Here is a 19,548-nt window from a genome sequence, read left to right as displayed (position 1 = left end):
AGATTTCCTAGGTTTTGCTTCACGTGTTCTTGCAAAAAATGTTAAGATGTCTTAATGAGAGAGCATTTAAGATGAATGTGGATTCCATCTTTATGCCTTTAATGGTGTACACCAAAGGTGGCATTAACTGATTCTGTGAAACTCTACATAAAAGAGTAGAAAAAGGTGATATAAACGTTTTGTGGGATGACTTAACCTAGTTTAAGCTTTAAGAAATCTTTTAGCAGATATTTTAGCTGTTACTTCTTTAGTAAATTGATGAGAGCTCATGAAAACTGTATTACTCCTGTGTTTAAGACAATGCAAATTTACCCCAAATGCTTCTCATTTCCAGGAAAAGTGAGTCTGGTGCTGTATCACAAGGTAAAGAGGAGACAGGTGACTCAAAACAGACATATTCACCAATGTTTGATAGTTACTCTGAGTCTTCAAGATCAAAAGTTCATGATCAGAGGTAAGAAGCTTTTTGTGTCCTGTTCACTTACCTGATATAGTTAGGTCCCATGAAGTTTCTCGTATCCTTCTCTGACCTTGAACTGGAAAAATGTTGTCCTCTGTAGTTCTCCTAACTTCTAAAACAGAATTTCTAACTTACTCATTCTTTTAAAATCTGAAAAAAGATTTGTTTGCATTTGTTTATCATCACTGCCAGGCAAAGGATGTGCATACTTTCAGACCATATGGATTTTAAGCTAGAATAAAAACAACAATCTGTAGTTAGATGAAACTTGGAGTTTTAAAGTAGCCAAACTGCATTTTAAAACCAAAACCAAACCCTCTGCATGTTGTTTACTGTTGTGATGTTAATCATGGTGTGTATAGTAGTAATGTAATTTAAGTATTTTGAAATGTGTAAAGTATTTTTTAAAAATAATCTCTTGGTAACACAGTAGTACCAGCAGCCGCCAGGAGAGCCCTTCAGTTCCATCTTCTAAGGAGAATGAGAAAAAGCTTTCCCGTCGTGAGAAGACAGCCAGCAGTATTGAAGAGCAGGCTCAGACTGCTGCCGATGATTCCTTGCCCAGTGACAGTGTTTTGTCCCTGCCAGATGAAAAAGGTTGGCTATACTGCTCGTGTGTGATGGGTTTGAAGGTGGTGAGGGGGCAGGGTGGTGCTGTTTCAGAACGAATTTCTAAAATAAATGGGGGAAAGTGTGTGAAGAAAGCTGAGCCCCAGGTGAATTGTAGTCTCTTAAGAGGGAACAGAATGGCACAGTGAGATGTTGGATTAGCCAGATGCTGACATGCTGCAGACACAACGCCAAATATTTCAGCAACTCCAGACTGTATTTATATCTGTGTGCACAAATCTGTTAGGTCACTTGAAGCTGGGTAACAGATGTCCCCTAACTCAAAATCACTCTTTCCAAAACATCCTTTTTTCTACGTCAGTTATCTCCCTGTCTTTCTGATCCCCCCTAACATTAGTGAGATGAGACAGACTAAAATTGCGTTCATGGTGCCAGACTGAGTGGAAAGCTGCTTCCCTGATTTCTCCCTCAGATTCCGCTTCTGTTGCAACAGAGTATTCCCTGAAATTTGATGAGTCCATGACAGAGGATGAGATTGAAGAAAAATCTTTCCGGTCTTTGCTGCCCTCTGAGAGTCATCGCAGAAATAATCTGGAGAAGAAGCGAGGCAGTCGTGATGATTCTGATGAGGAAGTGTCCCCAGACAAAACAGCTCTGTCATCTATCAAGGTAGTTGAGGCAATCATGTTTAAGTTAAATTAACTGCTCTGACATGGTTAAGCTGATAAGCTTCAAGTGAGCTGTTCTTAGCTGTGTTTTCAGGGTTGAGGTTTCTTTTCCTCCCTGTGGTTCTCTGAGCATCTCAAAACAGAGATGTGTGAATCATGCTGTATGTCACTGTTAAACAAGTGTGATGGCTTACAGAGCAGTCCATCCAGGCCTCTACCTTGTGGCTTAGGAGGAGCGACTTTTTGAGGTGTGTTTTAAAAGCCTGGTGAATTAAGTCCTCCAACTATGCTAACACACAGCTGGGAAATACAAGAGGATGCCTCATCTCTCCAGCCAAAGTGGGGACCTCCCAGAACTGTCACACAGCCCAGGGCAAAAAATGCTGGTTTGCGCAAAGCTCAGAGAAAAAACAGCTTCCCTTCCTGCATCTATTTTTGTGTATCTGCGTATACACACACACACAGACCTGTAGTTGAAAAAAAGCCATGGCATTTCTGTGGTTTAGTGCCAACTTTGTCTTTCCTTTTAGGAGCTAAGTATGCCCTTCTCAGGGGGGCAAGACAGTTTCTCTAAGTTTACCATGGAGATGGTCAGACAGTACATGAAGGAGGAGGAAATGCGAGCAGCTCATCAGTCCTCACTCCTCCGGCTCCGGGAGAAGGCTCTCAAAGAGAAGACCAAGGCTGAACTGGCTTGGCTGGAACACCAGAAAAAGTAAGGGAGCTCTGAAAATATTTAACTGCTGACTGACCATTTCCTTCTACCTTTCAAGGTTTCAAGCACCTTACTGCTCTCTAATTAAGTATTAATGAACTAATCTTCCAACATCAGTATTCTGTACAGTTGTTACTGGGACTTGGAAAGAACAGGACCCAGTATATAAATATAAAAATTCAGTTTTGATATTTACATCGAATGTAGCTTGATTAAGAATTTCACTGAAACAGTAGAAGAGCAGATATTTGTTGTCAGTTAGAGAAGGTAGTTGCCAACCACTCTACACATCAGGAAGATACAGAACTGTCAAAAAGTTTGACCTTTGCTTGATATGTATCTGAGGTCATTTTAGTTAACTCAGGCCACATTTTGTAGATCTGGATACATGTTGTAGTTAGTGATTTGTTTGCAATCTAAGATAGGCTTTGTCCTGAAGTCCACTTGAGCTACCCACTGATACTAGTAAACAACAGACACTACAGATTTAATCAGTAATTTTCTCTGCATGAGAGTACCATTGTTCAGTAAACATTTTCTTACTATTTCTTGTAATTGTGGATTTTACAGAGGATTATTAGGTAGTGAGCCAAGTGTCCTCCCTTTTGTGCTTTTCAAATGGTGAGTGAGCTACCTCTGCAGAGCTTCTGCCCATTCTTGTGTAATCTTCTGTTACCAGCACTGGCCTTTTTACTGTGCCTGTCTGACCAATTGGTGCAAAATATTCTATCACAGAGCATACCAAGAATTAAGGTATATACCCTTCTGCAAAACACGAAAAGTAAATTTATTTCTTTTTTTAATTTTAGTTTAAATAGTAAAAGGCCTGTTGTGTACTTTTTTTCACATATGACTTTATTATTACTTATTAAGTAATCTTATTACTTTATTTCGACTTCTTCCTTTCAATTTATTTGCAGACATTTGCGAGACAAAGGAGAGGATGATAAGATGCCTCCTATTCGAAAGAGGCAGCGTGGTCTGCTGCTGAGATTACAGCAGGAAAAGGTAAGGGATGCTCTCTAGGAAAGTCCTGTTGAAAGCCATGTGTACCCATTAAATGTTTCACTCACTGTAAGTATGGGAATGGAGAACCAGCAACATTTCTTACCTGTAAGTTTTATTTGCATTTCAGTCATACTCAGCATGTTCTTCTCAAGGGTCCTTCTCTATCTTTAATCTCATGATTGAGACTCTGAAGTATTAATTGATCTCCAGTTCTTTGCTGCTGAAGTTCAGCCTGGTTCCTTCCTCATGTAATTGCAGTCATGTCAAGCCCATAGCAAGGTCACTGTGGCAGCTTTCAGTGTGTTCTTGAGAGAGGTCTGTCAGTGTTCTTACGCTGAATCTTTTATACCTAAAAGGCAGAAATTAAACGTCTCCAGGAGGCAAACAAGGCTGCTCGGAAGGAGAGGCAGCTCATCCTTAAACAGCAGGCGGAAATCGAGCGAATCCGTCAGACTACAATGAAACTGCAGGAAAAACTGAAGTCTGCAGGGGAAAACAAGCTGGTGAGTGTTCAGCACAGAAGCTGCAGTCTTCCCTCTTCAGCCTTGCAACTTCAGTGTTTATAGGAATGGAAGGCTACTAGATTGGACCTATCACTTGGAAGTTTTGTCTGCCTGAAATGGTCTCACCCCTTCATCTCAGCAATTTATGTTTAATTTCTTTAGAGCATCATTTAAGGAAACACCTTTGGAGAAGTTACAAGCACAGTAGATGGTGTTTGTTCATTCTCAAGCTGAACTAATGACTTTGGGAATGTGAGTTTTTTGATGCTTAGATCTCTCAGGCTTTGATTTTTTTTTTTTGATTATTTTTCAGGCCCAAAGTACTAAATGTAAGCACCAACCCCAAAACTTCCTGCTGTGTGTGTTAGTGTAATTATGCTAAGTTTCTTGCATCTACTTTACAAGGTAGCAAAATGAGGTTTTTGGCAACTGGCTGCCTCCTTACAAAATTTTGAGAAGACACAAGTTTAATAGTAATACTTTAGAAGAGCTTAGTTTCCTGTTTGGGTAACTGAATTCTGTGGTTTGTTGCTTTGTGGGACTTTATGGGGTTTTTTTGTTCGTTTGTGGTTTTTGATTGTTTGTTTTTGTTTTTTGTTCTGGATACAGTTAGAGGAAAAGTTAAATTATGGAGAGAAAGGGGGTGATAAAAATGAGGTTATTAAGTTAAATCTGCAAGTGAACAGACTTATCTCAAACAGTAGTTCATGTAACCTAGCAATTATAAGCTAAATTAACTCATTTTTTTAAAGGATTTTGGAATATTCTTTTAATGCTTCTTGTTTATTTTAACCCTTTAATTGCAGGAGCTTCCCAGTGAGGATGACATCAAGCAGAGCAATGGTTCCAGCCCACTTCCAACTGATGCAGAAACACGCAGTCCTTCTCCAATCTCCATCTCCAGCAGTGAGACCAGCAGCATTATGCAGAAACTTAAAAAAATGCGCAGCAGAATGGATGAAAAGTAACTATATTTTTTTCTTCTTTTACAAAATTTTGATATTTTAATGGAACAAGTTGGTTTGGCCCACATCTGCACTAAAAATGGCCATCAGAAATATTAATGGTGTTGATATCACACTTTGATCTGAATTGCCTGAAAAACAGCTGATTTGGAAGCATGAATAAAACTGTGTTCATCTTTGAATATAATAATTTAAAAGCTACAGTTCTTGCATGATACTAAGATTCAAACATTATGGCAGACCATGTGGTCAAGGTTTTGTTGTAGAAGATTTGGTTTAATATTCTTTGTACTTGATAGAGTTGGTAAAAACACATCAGTTTAGGAGATGTTGATGTTTGTAAGTACAAGGAATATGGACAGGTTCTGGCTTCACAGCACATCTTGTCAGAGTTTCTCTTACAATGAGAGACCTGAAGTCAAATGGTCAAAATGGTGCCTGTATTTTGTATCTCCCCTTTTACCTTAAGGAGTAAAAAAATATAGGGAGTGAGACTCTGGAATTACAGTGTCAATTTGAATTTTGAGTTGAAATGTAACTTATAATAGCAATTGTTTTATGCAAAAAACTAGTAACTGAGTTTCAGATCTGGCTCACAGAAAGACACTGAAGTGGTCAGGTATGTGATTTCTATCTAATTGTCCAGCTGCTGAATTTTAATTGTGATTGCATTAAAATCAGCTAGAATGAATCCTTTAAATATTTTCTTTATTAATGGAGGTGATATGTGTGTGACTGAGAATATATGTGGTTTACAGGTTGGAAAAATGTTAAAAATGTTTGTTAGGCTCCAGAGGAAATAACAAAATCTGCAGTTCCTGGGTCTGAAAACCTGAAATGAACCTCCTGATTTCACCTATGAAGTTGTTTCAGATAAAAAATTGTTTATGCATCCTTTCGGTGTAGGATTAGTTTGTGTGCACAAAACATTCCAAACACTTTAATTGCTTGTGCTCTAAATTCTTATTTGAGACTAATTAATTGAAAGTCTGGCTTCTGCCAGTTGCCACTAGAAATAGTCTTTACTTAAACAATTCTTTAGAGCTTAGAACTAAGATAGTCACTTCACTTTAGTCCGTGTGGGTGACCTTTGGAATGTGTTTCCCCTTGAGACTCCAAACACAGCTGGATAAAACATCACAAAGCAAGCAGTGCCATGTAAAGGCCAGCTGCCCATGACTCCTTAGCAGCTTCTTTGCTTGCAATTATTTGAGAAGCACATTTCCCACCCATGTGTTTGAGTATGATGAAAATAAAACCCAACAGCAATAAGGGAGGCTTTGATATAAGTAGGAAAAAACTTAAAACATGTTGTAATTTCATGGCCTTCTAGCCCAAGTTGATTGCTGTTTTATTCGGACTCCTCTGGTGGCATCTGATAAACAGAACAGCCAAAATCACTGATAATTAAAAGATTCTGAAGTCATATTTCCAAAACTAAAATTCCTAGGATTCCAAGTGGTATGAAAACAACCCCATCATCATAGTGGCAAATTCTCAAAGTATCTTTTGAGATCGATAAATTACTTAAGATGGGGACTTGAAAAGCTTGTGTGTTGTAGGCCATGCTGACTTCTAGGGTTTCAAGAAAATATTTTTTTTCTCCTGATCTTATTTTTTTGTTAAAAGAGTGTCTTTATCTTATTTTTTCCCACAAACAAATTCAACAAATTGAAACAGTGATTAAAAAAATCAATCTACAGCTTACAAATTTTGAAATACAGTATTAATGCTAAAAGAGATGACAAATATACTTGTATATCCAATACTTCCTTTGTCATTTTTTATCAGCTAATGGGTTTATCAATATTCTTGAAATCTTATTTTTTCAAAGTACCTTCATTTCTAAGCAACATTTACAATTGCATAAAGACTTATATATTACAAGGGATGGTAGCAGATATCAAGTATGTTCTACCTTTAGAAATATTTTAGTTATCATTTGATTAGTATTGTATGTAGTTGGAAATAGTGCTCACCTGGAGAATACTTTTCAAAAGCTGGATACCAGGATTTGAGATGGAACAATTTTAGGCAGAAAAAGTGGAAATTGTGTGTGATCTATGTGGTCATGTGTTTTTGGTTTGATGGTTTTAAGTCTTGGATTGTTGTATATGTTCAAAGGAGAAAGTATTTTATGTAAGTATAAATTGATTTCCCTCTTGCACAGTTTTTGCACACCTTTGGCAGGTGTTTTGGTAGTGATAGCGATGCTTATTGATCGAAAAAGAGCGCTGACTTGGTATCTTTTTTTTTAATGTCCTGATTTGTAAAACACGTAAAAACACTGTTGTAAGATGTTTGGTTTGGGGTGTAATGATAGCAAGCTGCCATTTGAGGGGAATCAGGGTGGGAAGTAGGGCTCAAGGGCAGAAACTGAATGATAAATACAAAGGAACTAGAGGAAGGAAGGAATTGGGAAAGCCTGCTATGCTGGATTTGCTGTATGCCACAGCAAGGTGGAAATCCTTTGGCTTCCTTACTTAGCAGGAAGCTTTAATATTTGTCTTCTGCTAAAAGGGGAATGAAAGAATAGTTCTGTTTTCATTTTAACTGATGAGTCTGTGTAGCCTGCATGTGAACAGGAGCATGCTCTGTCAAAGAGAATTAACCACTTTCCCCTGGCTTTCCTTGCATATGCAGCATTAGTGATAATCTGTGCAATAACAGATTAAATGCTTATTTTCATTTGCTTTTCCTTAGTGTGCTTCTTAGCTTGCATTGTAGTTGATAAAGCTAAACGGAGCATGGTATTTTTCTATAAATTTGATAATTCATTAGGAATTAGCTTAAAATGGTAGTACATTTAAGAAATACCATTTTAAGCAGAGCTGTAAGGTTTTTTTTAAAACAATAAGTATCATCCTTCTGCAGTTAGTACTTCAAATGAAATATATGAGTATTCTGAGAACAAGTCTGTACTTCGTTGCAAAAAATCCCAGTTAGCAGCTAGAATATGAATGGTGGGTATATCTTGGACCCTTTTCCTGGAACTGTTAATGTTTTAGAAGTAAATTATTTAATCTTTTTTCTTTGCTCTTTCACTGGTGCCTACCTTACTGTAGAAATCATTTTATTGAGGTTTCACCAGGTGAAAAAAATGTGTTTGAAGTTTCAGACCAGCAAATTGTTGATATTACAAAACCAGCATGCTCTTTAGTACCAATAATATACTCTTTTGAGAGAAGTCAAGCTGAGATACATTAACTGGCACCTGTGGAAATCTGCATCAAAGTAATAAAACTCTCCAATATTTAAAGAAAAATACAGCAGTGTAAAAGTAACTTGTCTTTCATTAACAGAAAACAGTGTTATAAGTGTATGTTCTATAACCTTTTGCATAACAGTGTATAGTTTTTGTACTGCATATGTTGGGTATTAACTATACAATGTTAAATGCAATTAATTTTAAAATTCTTTACCAGTTGCTATCCTTTTCTCATTCTTTCTGCCTTAATTGCTATCTTAGTTTTAAACTCTTCCTCCTTATTTTGTAGACACTGCTCTCCTGTTCACTACTTCTTCTCTGTCTTTACGTCTCACCACTGGGCCTCTCTCAGTGTCTGTTTTCCCAACCTCCACCCCAAATTCCAGCTGTATATCTACAACCAATTGGTCAGGTAACTGTATATTTCTCCAGTGATAGACTCTTTGATAGAGCATGCTCTGTTCAGTCCTAGAAAGTCCAGAGGTTCTTCAGCAATGGACACATTTGACACTCACCTCACTGTTTCCAGATCTTTATCAATGAGGGGGATCACTCCACCCTCAGCACCAAGCTGAGCAGTGCAGTTGATTTGCTGGAGGGAAGGGATGCCATCCAGAGGGACCTGGACAAGCTTGAGGAGTGGGCCAGTGTGACCCTCATGAAGTCAACAAGGCCAAGTGCAAGGCCCTGCACCTGGGTCAGGACAATCCCTATTAGTTCAGTCTGGGGAGTCAATGGATTGAGAGCAGCTCTTCAGAGAAGGACTTGGAGATGCTGATAGACCAGAAAATTTGCTCTGCAGTGTACACTTGCAGCCCAGAAAACCAACTTTGTTTTGGGCTGCATGGAAAAACAGCAGGTTGAGGAAGGTGGTTCTACCCCTCTACTCCACTCTGGTGAGACCCCACCTGTGTCCAGCTCTGAGGTCCTCAGTGCAAGGACATGAACCTGTAGGAGCAGGTCCAGAGGAAGCCACAGAAAATAAGAGAGGGGACACCTTTCCTATGAAGAAAGGCTGAGAAAGTTGGACTAGTTCAGTCTGGAGAAGAGAAGGCTCCAGGGAGACTTTATTGTACTTTTTCAGCATATACAGTGAGGTTATAATAAAAATGAAGAGACACTTACCAGGGCCTTAGTGATAGGGCAAAGGGTAATGGTTTTAGGCTGGGAGGGTAGACCTAGATTAAATATAAAGAAAAAGTTTGTTGCTGTGAGGTTGGTGAAGCACTGACACAAGTTGCCGAGAGAAACAACCTGTCCCCTCCCTAGAAGTGTTCAAGGCCAAGTCAGATGGGGCTTTGAGCAACCTGGTCTAGCAAAAGGAGTGCCTGCCTGTGGTAGAGGGGTGAAACTAGATGATCTCTAATGTCCCTTCCAACCCAAACCATTCCAGGATTCTAATCTCTTATTCCCACTGTGTTCTGAGTGGCAAACAGACGGTTCATTTTGCTCCCACTGTCTGGGTGCTGCTTCAGATTAGCTGCTGAAACCTCATTGTTTGGGCTTGTAGTCAATAAACCTTAAAATGTACAAGTACAGTTTAGAGCAGCAGGTTAATACTAATATTTGAAATGCATGGATAAAATGTGTGATGTTAGCACCAGGGAAATAGACTTTGAGATCATGCTGCTGTAATCTGAGTGCTGCTGCTTCCTCATTGCTCCCCCACATTTCAAGCTGCATAGGTGGCAGATGTGCTTTTGCAAATTTTTTTTTCTGCTTTTGAGGATAAATGTGTACGCTTGGTGTTGCAACTGGAACCCTCTAGACTGCAGTAAATATTAAGGCAATGCACCTGCTATTTCGTGGCTCTGGTCTTTAATACCCCAGGGTTATGAAAGGGTCTGTATCTTTGGCCATGCTGCTTTGATCCTCTTCTTGTAGGTTTTTTGTTGGTATCCTCTTTCTCTCCCATCACTTCTGTTGACTTATCTTTCTTATTAAGTAGTTTTTGTGTGGTAATTATTTTCATGGTATTTCATTAATTCTCCTGTTTGTAGTCTTCTGCGTTAATTCATTTGACATCTGCTTTTAAGGAGTCCTGTTCTTTTGAATACATTTATTTCAGCCTTTCTCTTTCATTTTATTTCTACTGGACTTGCCTCTCTCAAGATCCAGTAAACTGCAAAACTTTCTGATTAAATCAAACAGTAGAAAGAAAGAAGAAAAAGTTGCTTTTTGCATTGAGGTCTTTATAAGATGACCTCCAAAACAAGTTCCAGACACATGATCTGCTGGACTAGTTGGTAATGATGCGTGTGTGAGAGTAAGAGTGGATGGATCTGATAGTGCTGGTGAAAGACACAACATTGTCATGACTGTCCCTGTCATGTTTGTAATGCAATTGCTGTTGGTAGTTTGCTCTCTTAATTATACCAGCCTGTCAGTTTTGCCCAAGTGTAGATGATGCTTGATGTTTGTCTACAGAAAGTGATAAAATAATGTACAAAATCATAGAATCTGTCAGCTTGAAGGTGGCTTAGAGTTTCTGAGGTGCTTCTGTTTTTCACCTCCTCTTGTTTTGACCATCAGAAAGAAGATTGTGATCGTCTCTAAGTGGCTTCTGAAACTTTTTGTGTCATAACTTGCTCCCTTTGTCTGAATCACAGACAAAAAAAAATCAGAGAAGAGAGAATCTCAACCTTTCTGATCAACTGCCAGCTCACTTTTCTAGGGAGCAGAACAAACACTAAATGAGCAAACGAGAAATGTCCCTTAGCAGGCACGACCTGCACAGTAGTCACTCGGCCACTCCAGTCTCTGTAAATAAAAGGTTTTTTTGAAACATAAGAGCTTAAAAGCACAAATGAGATTATTATCTGCTTTGCAGCTTAAAAACTTTGATGCTAAGTGCTTGGAATGGCTTGAAAATTGTAAGGACATTGGCAAAAACAAAGTATCACAAGTCTTTCAAGTCTGCCTTCTACCAGTACCACAACTTCTGTACCAGTGGCAAACTCTCTCTAGCTGGCAAACTAAGAACTTTCTGCAGTGGTTCTGTGATATCTTTGAGTTTTCAGTGTAGATAAATATATTGATGACAGACACTCTTCTCTAGGCTGGCATGCCAGAGGAAGTGTGTGCAATTTATGTTGAACTTGTTTCCAATTTACTGTCTGAAAGGTTAAGTGCTATGGTTACTTCAGTGCCCAGAAATGAGACAGGAGCTGGCAAAGAGAACAATGTGCACACAAAGCTATTCATACCTACAAAATCCTGTGAGAGTTTTGTCAGTTCTAAGGTTTCATGGATAACTTACAAGCTCTTTGACAGAAAGAAAGAAAATACCTGTGAATTTTCAGCATGAGCTTTAATTTTTATTTCTTCTTAAACTACTAGCCAGATATATTAGGAGCTGGGAAGAAACAGTCCAGCATTGTTATTCTCTTGATGCTGTCAGCTCACAATTAACATTCCAAGTGTGTCAATCCATAGAGATGATACTTAAATGACGAAGGACTAAAGCTCCAGGAGGACTATTAAAATAGAATCACCTTCTCTTATAATAACATATTAGAAAAAATCTGTGGGGCAACTGAGGTTACAACTTTTTCTGTCACTGGGATTAGCAAAAAAAAAAGTTCATTTTTCAAACGGTCACAGCTTTCTAGAAGGTTCCAGTTTAATACCACAGGTACTTCTCATTTCCTGAAATTGGGAACTTTTTCTGTTCAGTTGAACACATAGTTTGTAGCACTTTTAATGATTTTTGAAGATTTTTAAAATGTAAACAGCCTGTTTACAGAATGATGTAGACATTACTTCCTGCAGAGAAATGAACTCTTGTCTACTTGTGGGGTTTTTGCAGCAGCACATCAGAAGTCTGGGAGATAGCAGTTATTGTGGATATTATCCTAGAAAACAAACAGAACAACTGCAACTCTGGGAATGGTGGCAATGGAGCATCTGGGTGTTGGGAGCTCGGAGTTTGGCTGGCTGGTTTGCCATTATCCTGTGCTCTGCCTGTCAGGTTCCTCACGAAGCGGGAACAGAAGCTGATGCAGCGCCGACAGCACGCGGAGGAGCTGCTGGAGTGGAAACGCCGCCTGGATGCGGAGGAAGCAGAAATACGGCGGATGGAAAAGCAGGCTCTGGCTGCCTGGGACAAAGAGCTGCTCAAAACCAAGATAGCCAAGAAAGAGCTGGGGGATCAGAGAACTGAGCCCAAAGGTATTTGGAATTGGGGGGAAGTGACACATATGACAAGAGTGAAGCATTATTTGACACAAGGATTGCTTAGGTTCACAGTTGTTTCCTTTTCTGATATTTTGGTTGTTTTCTGGACACTTTTAGAATCTCAATTTCTGCTCTCTGTAGCCTGTTATGCACCACAATTAAATGTGTATTTCTCCCTTGCAATGTATCCTCCCAAGTGAACAGTGCAGCATAAGCCCATCAGTCATTTCTACATGCAATTTTTAAACTGTATTTCTATCTTTTGAAGCAGAAGTATTGCAGTATGGCATGGTCTTTTGCTGGTAGTCTTCTGAACTTACTCTGTTAAAACCATTTTCCCCAGCAAAATGTCTCTGCTTTTTAGCATTAGTACTATTGGTGAGGATTGCTCCTGTCAGGGGCTACTTTGCCATTGTCTGTGTTTTCAGAAAATTAAAAGAATGTTTTCTTCCCTCTGTTGTTAATGCAACCTACTTGAAACGTGGTAAAGTATTCCAGGATGTAATTAGTATAAATTATGCTATCCTGCAGAAAAATTTAATTCCCAGATGTTGGAAGCTACAGCTTTACAGTTCTGTCTTAAGTGGATCATGATGAAGCACAGGGAACTGCAGTGAGAGAAAATTATTTCAGAGATTGTTCTAAAAACATATCTGTTTCCTTTTTTTCCCCCATGCTTTGCTGAAAGTAGGCAGCACATCCTTTGTATGTTCAAATAGAATTCAGAGTAATGCCTTATTACACTTGTTACTGAAAGCAGGCATGTGGATTTTAGGCATTGTAAGACATTTTAAAGATTGTATGGGTTAGCAAGTTCCAATGAACAAAAATTCAGCATGAATACTGCATTCTTATCAATAAGTGAGAAAATAGCTTTGTACTTTTTGTACTGATTGTATCTACTAGTAAGCACTGGAGCACAGCCCTGCTTCAGAAGGAAAAGTCCTTCTCCCCAGCCTTTACTCAAACACTGAATAGTTCTCCATGGCTGCCTCAGTAATGCCATGACTACTGCGGAATTTAGTAAACAGGAATATTGAAAACCCAAATTATTATTTTGTTTGTTGCCATTTGAGAGACTCATGATGAAATCATAACATTAAAATGTTTTCTACAACTACTGTAAAGGAAGCAATCAATTCTAAATTCAAGATCTGGCCTGCAGATTATATGCTCCTCCATGACTTCTTCAGACTAATAGTGACTCTTGCTTCTGTATGGTCAACTGGAAGGACAGGTTTCCCTAATAATCTTTTTGGAGTGCGTTGTCTGGAAAGTGTTAGAATATCCTGAAAACATCTTTATTTTAGATATTCAGCAATTGGTAAGAATGTTGGGCAGTTTTCACAGATGTCCAGAATCATTTGGATTGGAAAAGGCCTCGTGAGATCATAATGTCCAACCTCTTACTGATACCACCTTGTTAACTAGACCAGGGTACTAAATGCCACATCCACTTGTTTCTTGAACACAAATCATAGCTTTAAATCATTCTTCTCTGGTAAATAGGCTTGTTCTTGCTAAATATTTCACCATCAGTGTCTAGTGAGTGAAATAATGCTTGTTTGACATGTACTGGTAGCAGTTATTACTTTATCTGCAGCCAGCATAGAAAGTTTGCCTTCAACCTTAACGCCTTCAGCCTCTGCGTATAAGATGGTGCAAGTTCTGATGTGCTTTGTTTTTCCTCTCGTTGAATCTCAGAAACAGCTAGTGAGGAAGAGTCTCCAGTGCCTTCTTGCTCTCATCTGAATAGTGAAAGCTCTATCCCAGAAGATCTTGGCAGTCCGGCTGCCGAGTCTGTCCCATTAGAGCCCATGGGCCATGGACAGCCAGAAAGCCCAGATCAGAGTACAATTAATGAAGAAATGGCTTATTCTGAAGATTTCAAGTCCTCTACCTCGCCTGGCAAACTGGTGAGTGAGCTATTCTGCCGTATGTACTCTTACACACTATCAGAGAAGTGGCAAGTACAGCCATCCCAGTTGTCAAAGTAGAGATTACACTGTTAACTAAATCAGCTTTCTGTGCTTGTGATACCATTTCACGTTACTGTGAGTAATCATTGTGATCAGAGGTGTGCTTTGAAGTCTTGAGGAAATATCGTTTCCGCACAGAGTTTAGTTATTTTTTAACTTATGGGTAGTCTTAAAAAACATTTTGCGTATGTCATGCAGGTATGCAGTGCTAAGTGGTGGAACACTGACCCAGTTTAGCAGTGTGAATTAGCTGTAGGCTAGCTTGTTGCCATTGTATAAATTCTTTGAGGCTGTGGAAGCTATGCTCTGTTTTTCCACTTTGTCTTATTTGCAAGTAATGTATCCCAAAGTGTAGCTATGGGATGAAGAAGGAGACCTGTAACCTCATGCACAGTCCTTTGGGTTTCATATTGTGTCTACTTGCTGCTTAATTCTGCCTTATTGTTCTATTCCAATTGTTATTTCTAGTTGGATGGTAATTTTGATGAGTTTCATCCCTGATAACTTTGCCCTGTGCTCAGTAAGACAGAAAATGCAGTGTCTGTGGAGTAAAATAACTGCTTATCTAGACCTATTACAAATACTTTTGTGGCAGATTTTCTGAGGAGATAATAATAAAATGTCTAATGTGTGCCAGAGGTTATGTCCAAGGTGTTTTAAAGGTTTGTGGGATAATGTCGAAGCATTAAGCAGCATTTTGGAAGAACATTTGCTCTTTGAATTTTTGCCTGGCCTCAGAAAAATAGTGCTCTGTTGTTTCACTGATTCAGAATGTCATCTTGCACCCTTTACATGAAGTGGTTAACTTTATTAGTTTATTTACTAGGAGTTCCTATTGCTGCAGATGACACAAATGTATTGAACACTTGTGAGTCAGAGCCATGTCAGTTCACTTAGGTGGTAGTAAAGTAGTCTAAGCAGGTTTATTGAAATCTAGGCTCAAAGTAAGTAGTCAGTTGTTGCTGTTCTTGGTATTATTGTTTTATTACCTAGGAAAGATTATATTCTTCTTAAGACTGTTGTGTAGGTACCACTGTTTGAGATGTCCTCTTGTTGTGCTGTTCTTTCCTTGTAACTGGCTCCTGATGACAGTGATCTTTTATTTTCAAACTGCAATTACTTATTTATCCTTTTCTTCTCTCAGTCTCCTCCTAAAAGCAGCTTGTCTGTATCAAGGCAAGACTCCAGCAAAGGCAGCCACAGAACGGGAGGACAGCTACGTTCACCAGTGAAGTCCCACCAGACGTCTCACAACTGGTCTGATGAATCTTTATCTATGACACAGTCAGGTAAGTGTAATACTTAGTTGGCTTTAAATTGCTTTTTCAAAGCTTTTGCTTTTAACAAACTTGAAATGCAGATATAGATGTGGGGAGGCAGACACAAATTCCTGGAAATTGCCATGGCTTGGGGTTGGTGGGAGTAATTTCCCATTATGTAATTTGATCTCTTCACCTGAAGAAGATCTTAATCTAAGAAGGTTTGTACTTTATATCTTCTCATAAAAAGCAGTACAAGTTCTGCAAACACATCTGAAGAAGATAAGAGTCAATAGTTAAGGTGGTCCTAGGATTTAAAAATCCCTCCTCCTGCACCCAGCTCCGGAAGCAGACCAGTTCTGTTACATGGCAATATGGGAGAGACCTTTGGGCCTTCTCTGCTTTGTGCAGAATCAATGGATGCTTCAGGACATAGGGGTTTATTTTTGGAGGAGGGTTTGGTCTGTGTGCAGTAAAATTGAGCCCAAGGTGGCATTTTGAGCTATAAAATCTCCTGTATGGATTCATTATACCCTTTATCCAGTACCCAAGCTGGCTGCCAGTAAATGCTGAGGGGAGGAATGCTGGAAGTGATACAGAGCAGCCCCTTCCCTGCTGTGCTCTCAGTCATGTGGATTGCAGGGGTTCCTGAGCCACCATCCAGTGGGACACCATTGTCCACTCTGTTCACCTGGGAAGTGTCTTTTGACTCCTGTGCTTTTAGTCTCTAGAACGTCTCATTTTCCACAGTGCAATTGATAGGGCACCATGAAATACTTCTTAGCAAATGAGATAGCATTGTCCTCCTTGCTTTTTTTTAATGGTAGGTCCTCAGTGGAAAATTAATTACTAGGTTATCTTGTGTGTACTGGCTGTTGTTTGTGATGGTTGGTAACTTACTGTGATAAAAACCTGGATATTTGCACTGAGTAATCTGTCTTGGGATTCTGTTTGGAGAGCAGTTTCCAACACAGTGAAGATTTCAGCACCTTGATAAAATTATTTTAAAGCTCTGACTCATATAAGGAAGCCATTATGAAATGCAGAGCAGGCAACAGTGATCATGAAAATAAACTTGTGTAAAACAAAATGTTGTCAGTCTTTGATTTCAAATTCTAAAGAAAGGTATAAGAGGTGGGAAGCAGATCAGGATGGTTCTGGTTTCACAATAAATCATTCCTTTGTAAAGAGGCAAATGTTCTGGCCTGCTGAGTAACCTTGAAGTCATTGCCCTGTCAGTCTGATGCATGCGTAGACAAGATTGTCAAAGATGAAAGCATGTGCAGATCTTTCCCTTATGAGTTGATCAAGAAATGCTGTAATTACATAGTGGTCACTTACTGTTAGGGAGGAGCTGTTAATTACAGTGGCATCACAAAGTGCTCCTGATTAGCAAGTGAGATTCCATTCTTTTTGTTTGAGTTTTTGGTTTTTTTTGATTCTTTAAATGGTTAAAAACAGTTGTTAATGCGGAAAGAATACAGCAGTTTGAATTTACTGGCTGTTGTTAAGAATTAAATCCCTCATTATGGTGATTTGTTATGTTCAGAAAGGAGATGGATTAGGGAAATGTCAGCTGTTCCTGCTAGCTGACCAAAGCATATTGGTAACTGATTTTCTAAACTACTAAGTAAAGTAATTGGCATTTATGAGCATCCAGAAAATATTGCAGGTGATACTGAGCATTAGAAAAACAAAGCAGCCAAAATCATCCTCTTAGGAGCTGCAGCTATAGAAGAGGAAAGGGCACAACAGCTCAGGGAGTAGCTCCAGTGAGGCTGTGTCAGGCAAATACTTTAAAGGTAATTGTGGTAGCACCAATCTGGGACAAGGATCTTGTTTTGCCCTATGTTGGTATACACTTAAAACAAGAAACAAATGAACATGGTCAGGTGGATGGAAAAAAAAACAACTAATGAGAGACTGAGGAGTCTCTCTGTAGAGTCTGAGAGACTAAGAGGAAATAAGGAAAGCAGAAATAAGAAAATCAGCAAAGTTACTGGTAGAATTGGGTTACCATGCAGAGACTAGAACTGAGTATCTGGGGAGTGACAATCTCTGCATTGTTCAAACTGACTTCCCTTCCAGCTGTTGGCCAGCCCTGTGTATTTCATAGACGTAATTAGTCTAGATGACAGAAAATCTGCACAGGCCAGAAACTTATACTTGGTTTGAAGTTCACTGTCCCAAGTGACATTCCCATCAATGAAGTGAACTCTGCAACTTGAAACTAGGTATAATAATTGTAAGCCTGTGTTTCAGATATATTTTTGGTGTGCAGCTTTGAGTTGTATTTCTAAATTTGTCAGAAAATTAATTTTTACAATACCCAACATGACAAGAAGCTAATGTTGAAGAGCATAAACCTGTGGTTGGTGTGAATAAGCTTGGTAACAAGTTGTTATATCAGAGCCTATCTCTTTTAAATTAGGCAAGATGCAACACCTTTTTATATCTTACACATGTAGTAGTGTTGAGAACCTAAAAGCCCACCTTAAGAGTCTTACTATATTAAATAATACGTTGATATTAAATTCTTTGACATTTTTCTTCAACTATACTTTGTAATTACTGGATGACTGTTTATTGCTTTTCTTAGAATTGTTTTGTGAGGTGCAAGTTTGTAAAGGCTAAAACTAAACTCTTTCAGAAACCACCTCTGATCAAAGTGACATCGAAGGACGCATCAGGGCCCTGAAGGATGAACTAAGGAAAAGGAAATCTGTGGTTTACCAGCTGAAAAAGGAGCAGAAAAAGAGACAAAAGGAGAGACTGAAGGCCCAAGAAGCCAGTTTGATCAAACAACTGGAGGTTAGAAACGGAAGAAAGAAGGGCAAAGTAACAGATTGTTAGCTTTGGATGAATCTTTATAGTATAGATGTTGTTGGCAGAATATTGTATCAACAGCTGTGAAAGACACATGGTTGTGATAGAAGTGTGACTATTGCACAGAATCACAGAACAGTTTGAGTTGGAAAGGACCTTGAAAATCCTTTCATTCCAACCCCCCTGCCATGAGCAGGGACGACTTCCACTGGAGCAAGTTGCTCAAAGCCCCATCCAACCTGGCTATTTAACCATTTCCAATCATGAGGCAGAGCCTTGAGGCAAAAATTCCATTCCCTTTTAAAATGTCTATCTGTAATGGGTTGCTAGCAGCATTCTGGGGGTTATGTATGCTTATAAACATTACTATCCTAGCTGGGATTAAAGATTAGTGATCATGTAATTTGGTTTTGGAAGTAAACTACTGAAATTTCTAGGATTTGTAGCTGTAGATCTGGGGAAAGTTAAATAGATTGTTTTATAGAGAAACCAAGTGTATTCTTTGTTCACTTACTAGGTGTTGATAGTTGAACTGTAGTTGTGGTTTAGTGTATTAACAGCTGGAATTGTTTTCCATGTGCAGTCGTACGATGAGTTTATCAAGAAGACTGAAGCAGAGCTGAGCCAAGATCTGGAGGCATCACCAACAGCCAAACCTCAGATTAAAACTCCATCCTCACCTGCTGCTGAAAAACCTAAGATTAAGGCACCACCACTCCATAGGTATCTGGGATTTCTCCTTCTACTTTTTTGAGATTATTCTGGAACTGATTGATGTTTTAGCCAAAACCATGGATGCAAGGAAAGCTGCTAACTGCTCTGCTTTAAAGCACTTGACATTGGCAGTATCCAACTGACCTATTTGCTGCTGTCACCAGACACAAAACAAATAAGATTTACCATGTCTGTAATCTTATGCACTGCACTTTTCTGCTGCCCAGCCTTTCAGGCTCTATTTACAGGAGTTTTTAAAATTTTTTAAAATAATAATTCTCTCTTGTGCAAGAATTCAAGAATTCAAGATCTTTCTGTGGATTATCAGTTTGAGGGCTTTTTTTTTCCGTTTTGGTCACGCATTATGCCCACTGCACTGTGCGAGGCAAACTGTTCATTTTTGCATCTTAAATCTGGTTTAGGTCTTGGGCTTTAAAGGGTAGAGAATTCAACTGATCTTCTGGACTTCCTGCTGTATGTTTAAGCATTTCATTTCC

The 19,548-nt window shown here is 39.0% G+C and overlaps 1 protein-coding gene across 30 annotated transcripts in view; it reads left to right on the top strand.

The window, feature by feature from the left end:
• The window catches only part of CEP350 (centrosomal protein 350), a 69,773-nt gene that overhangs the window by 34,475 nt on the left and 15,750 nt on the right, over positions 1-19,548 (top strand). For 10 of the 30 annotated variants that reach the window (XM_086842040.1, XM_086842043.1, XM_086842036.1 and 7 more), the window contains exons 21-33: positions 335-454; positions 891-1,057; positions 1,503-1,699; positions 2,229-2,413; positions 3,334-3,421; positions 3,778-3,924; positions 4,731-4,888; positions 8,387-8,509; positions 12,068-12,267; positions 13,978-14,189; positions 15,397-15,541; positions 18,162-18,322; positions 18,921-19,060. In XM_086842040.1, coding sequence (XP_086698166.1) covers positions 335-454; positions 891-1,057; positions 1,503-1,699; positions 2,229-2,413; positions 3,334-3,421; positions 3,778-3,924; positions 4,731-4,888; positions 8,387-8,509; positions 12,068-12,267; positions 13,978-14,189; positions 15,397-15,541; positions 18,162-18,322; positions 18,921-19,060 — 2,043 coding nt within the window. The remainder of the gene's footprint in view (positions 1-334; positions 455-890; positions 1,058-1,502; positions 1,700-2,228; positions 2,414-3,333; positions 3,422-3,777; positions 3,925-4,730; positions 4,889-8,386; positions 8,510-12,067; positions 12,268-13,977; positions 14,190-15,396; positions 15,542-18,161; positions 18,323-18,920; positions 19,061-19,548) is intronic. The other 20 variants (XR_015273848.1, XM_086842055.1, XM_086842057.1 and 17 more) reach the window with 7 other exon arrangements.

The sequence above is a fragment of the Cyanistes caeruleus genome, chromosome 9 (assembly GCF_971803275.1).
Source record: "Cyanistes caeruleus chromosome 9, bCyaCae1.hap1.1, whole genome shotgun sequence".
NCBI classification, from domain to species: Eukaryota; Metazoa; Chordata; class Aves; order Passeriformes; family Paridae; genus Cyanistes; species Cyanistes caeruleus.
Note: the sequence above shows the minus strand (reverse complement) of the source record. Positions and strands in the feature narration are given on the sequence as shown.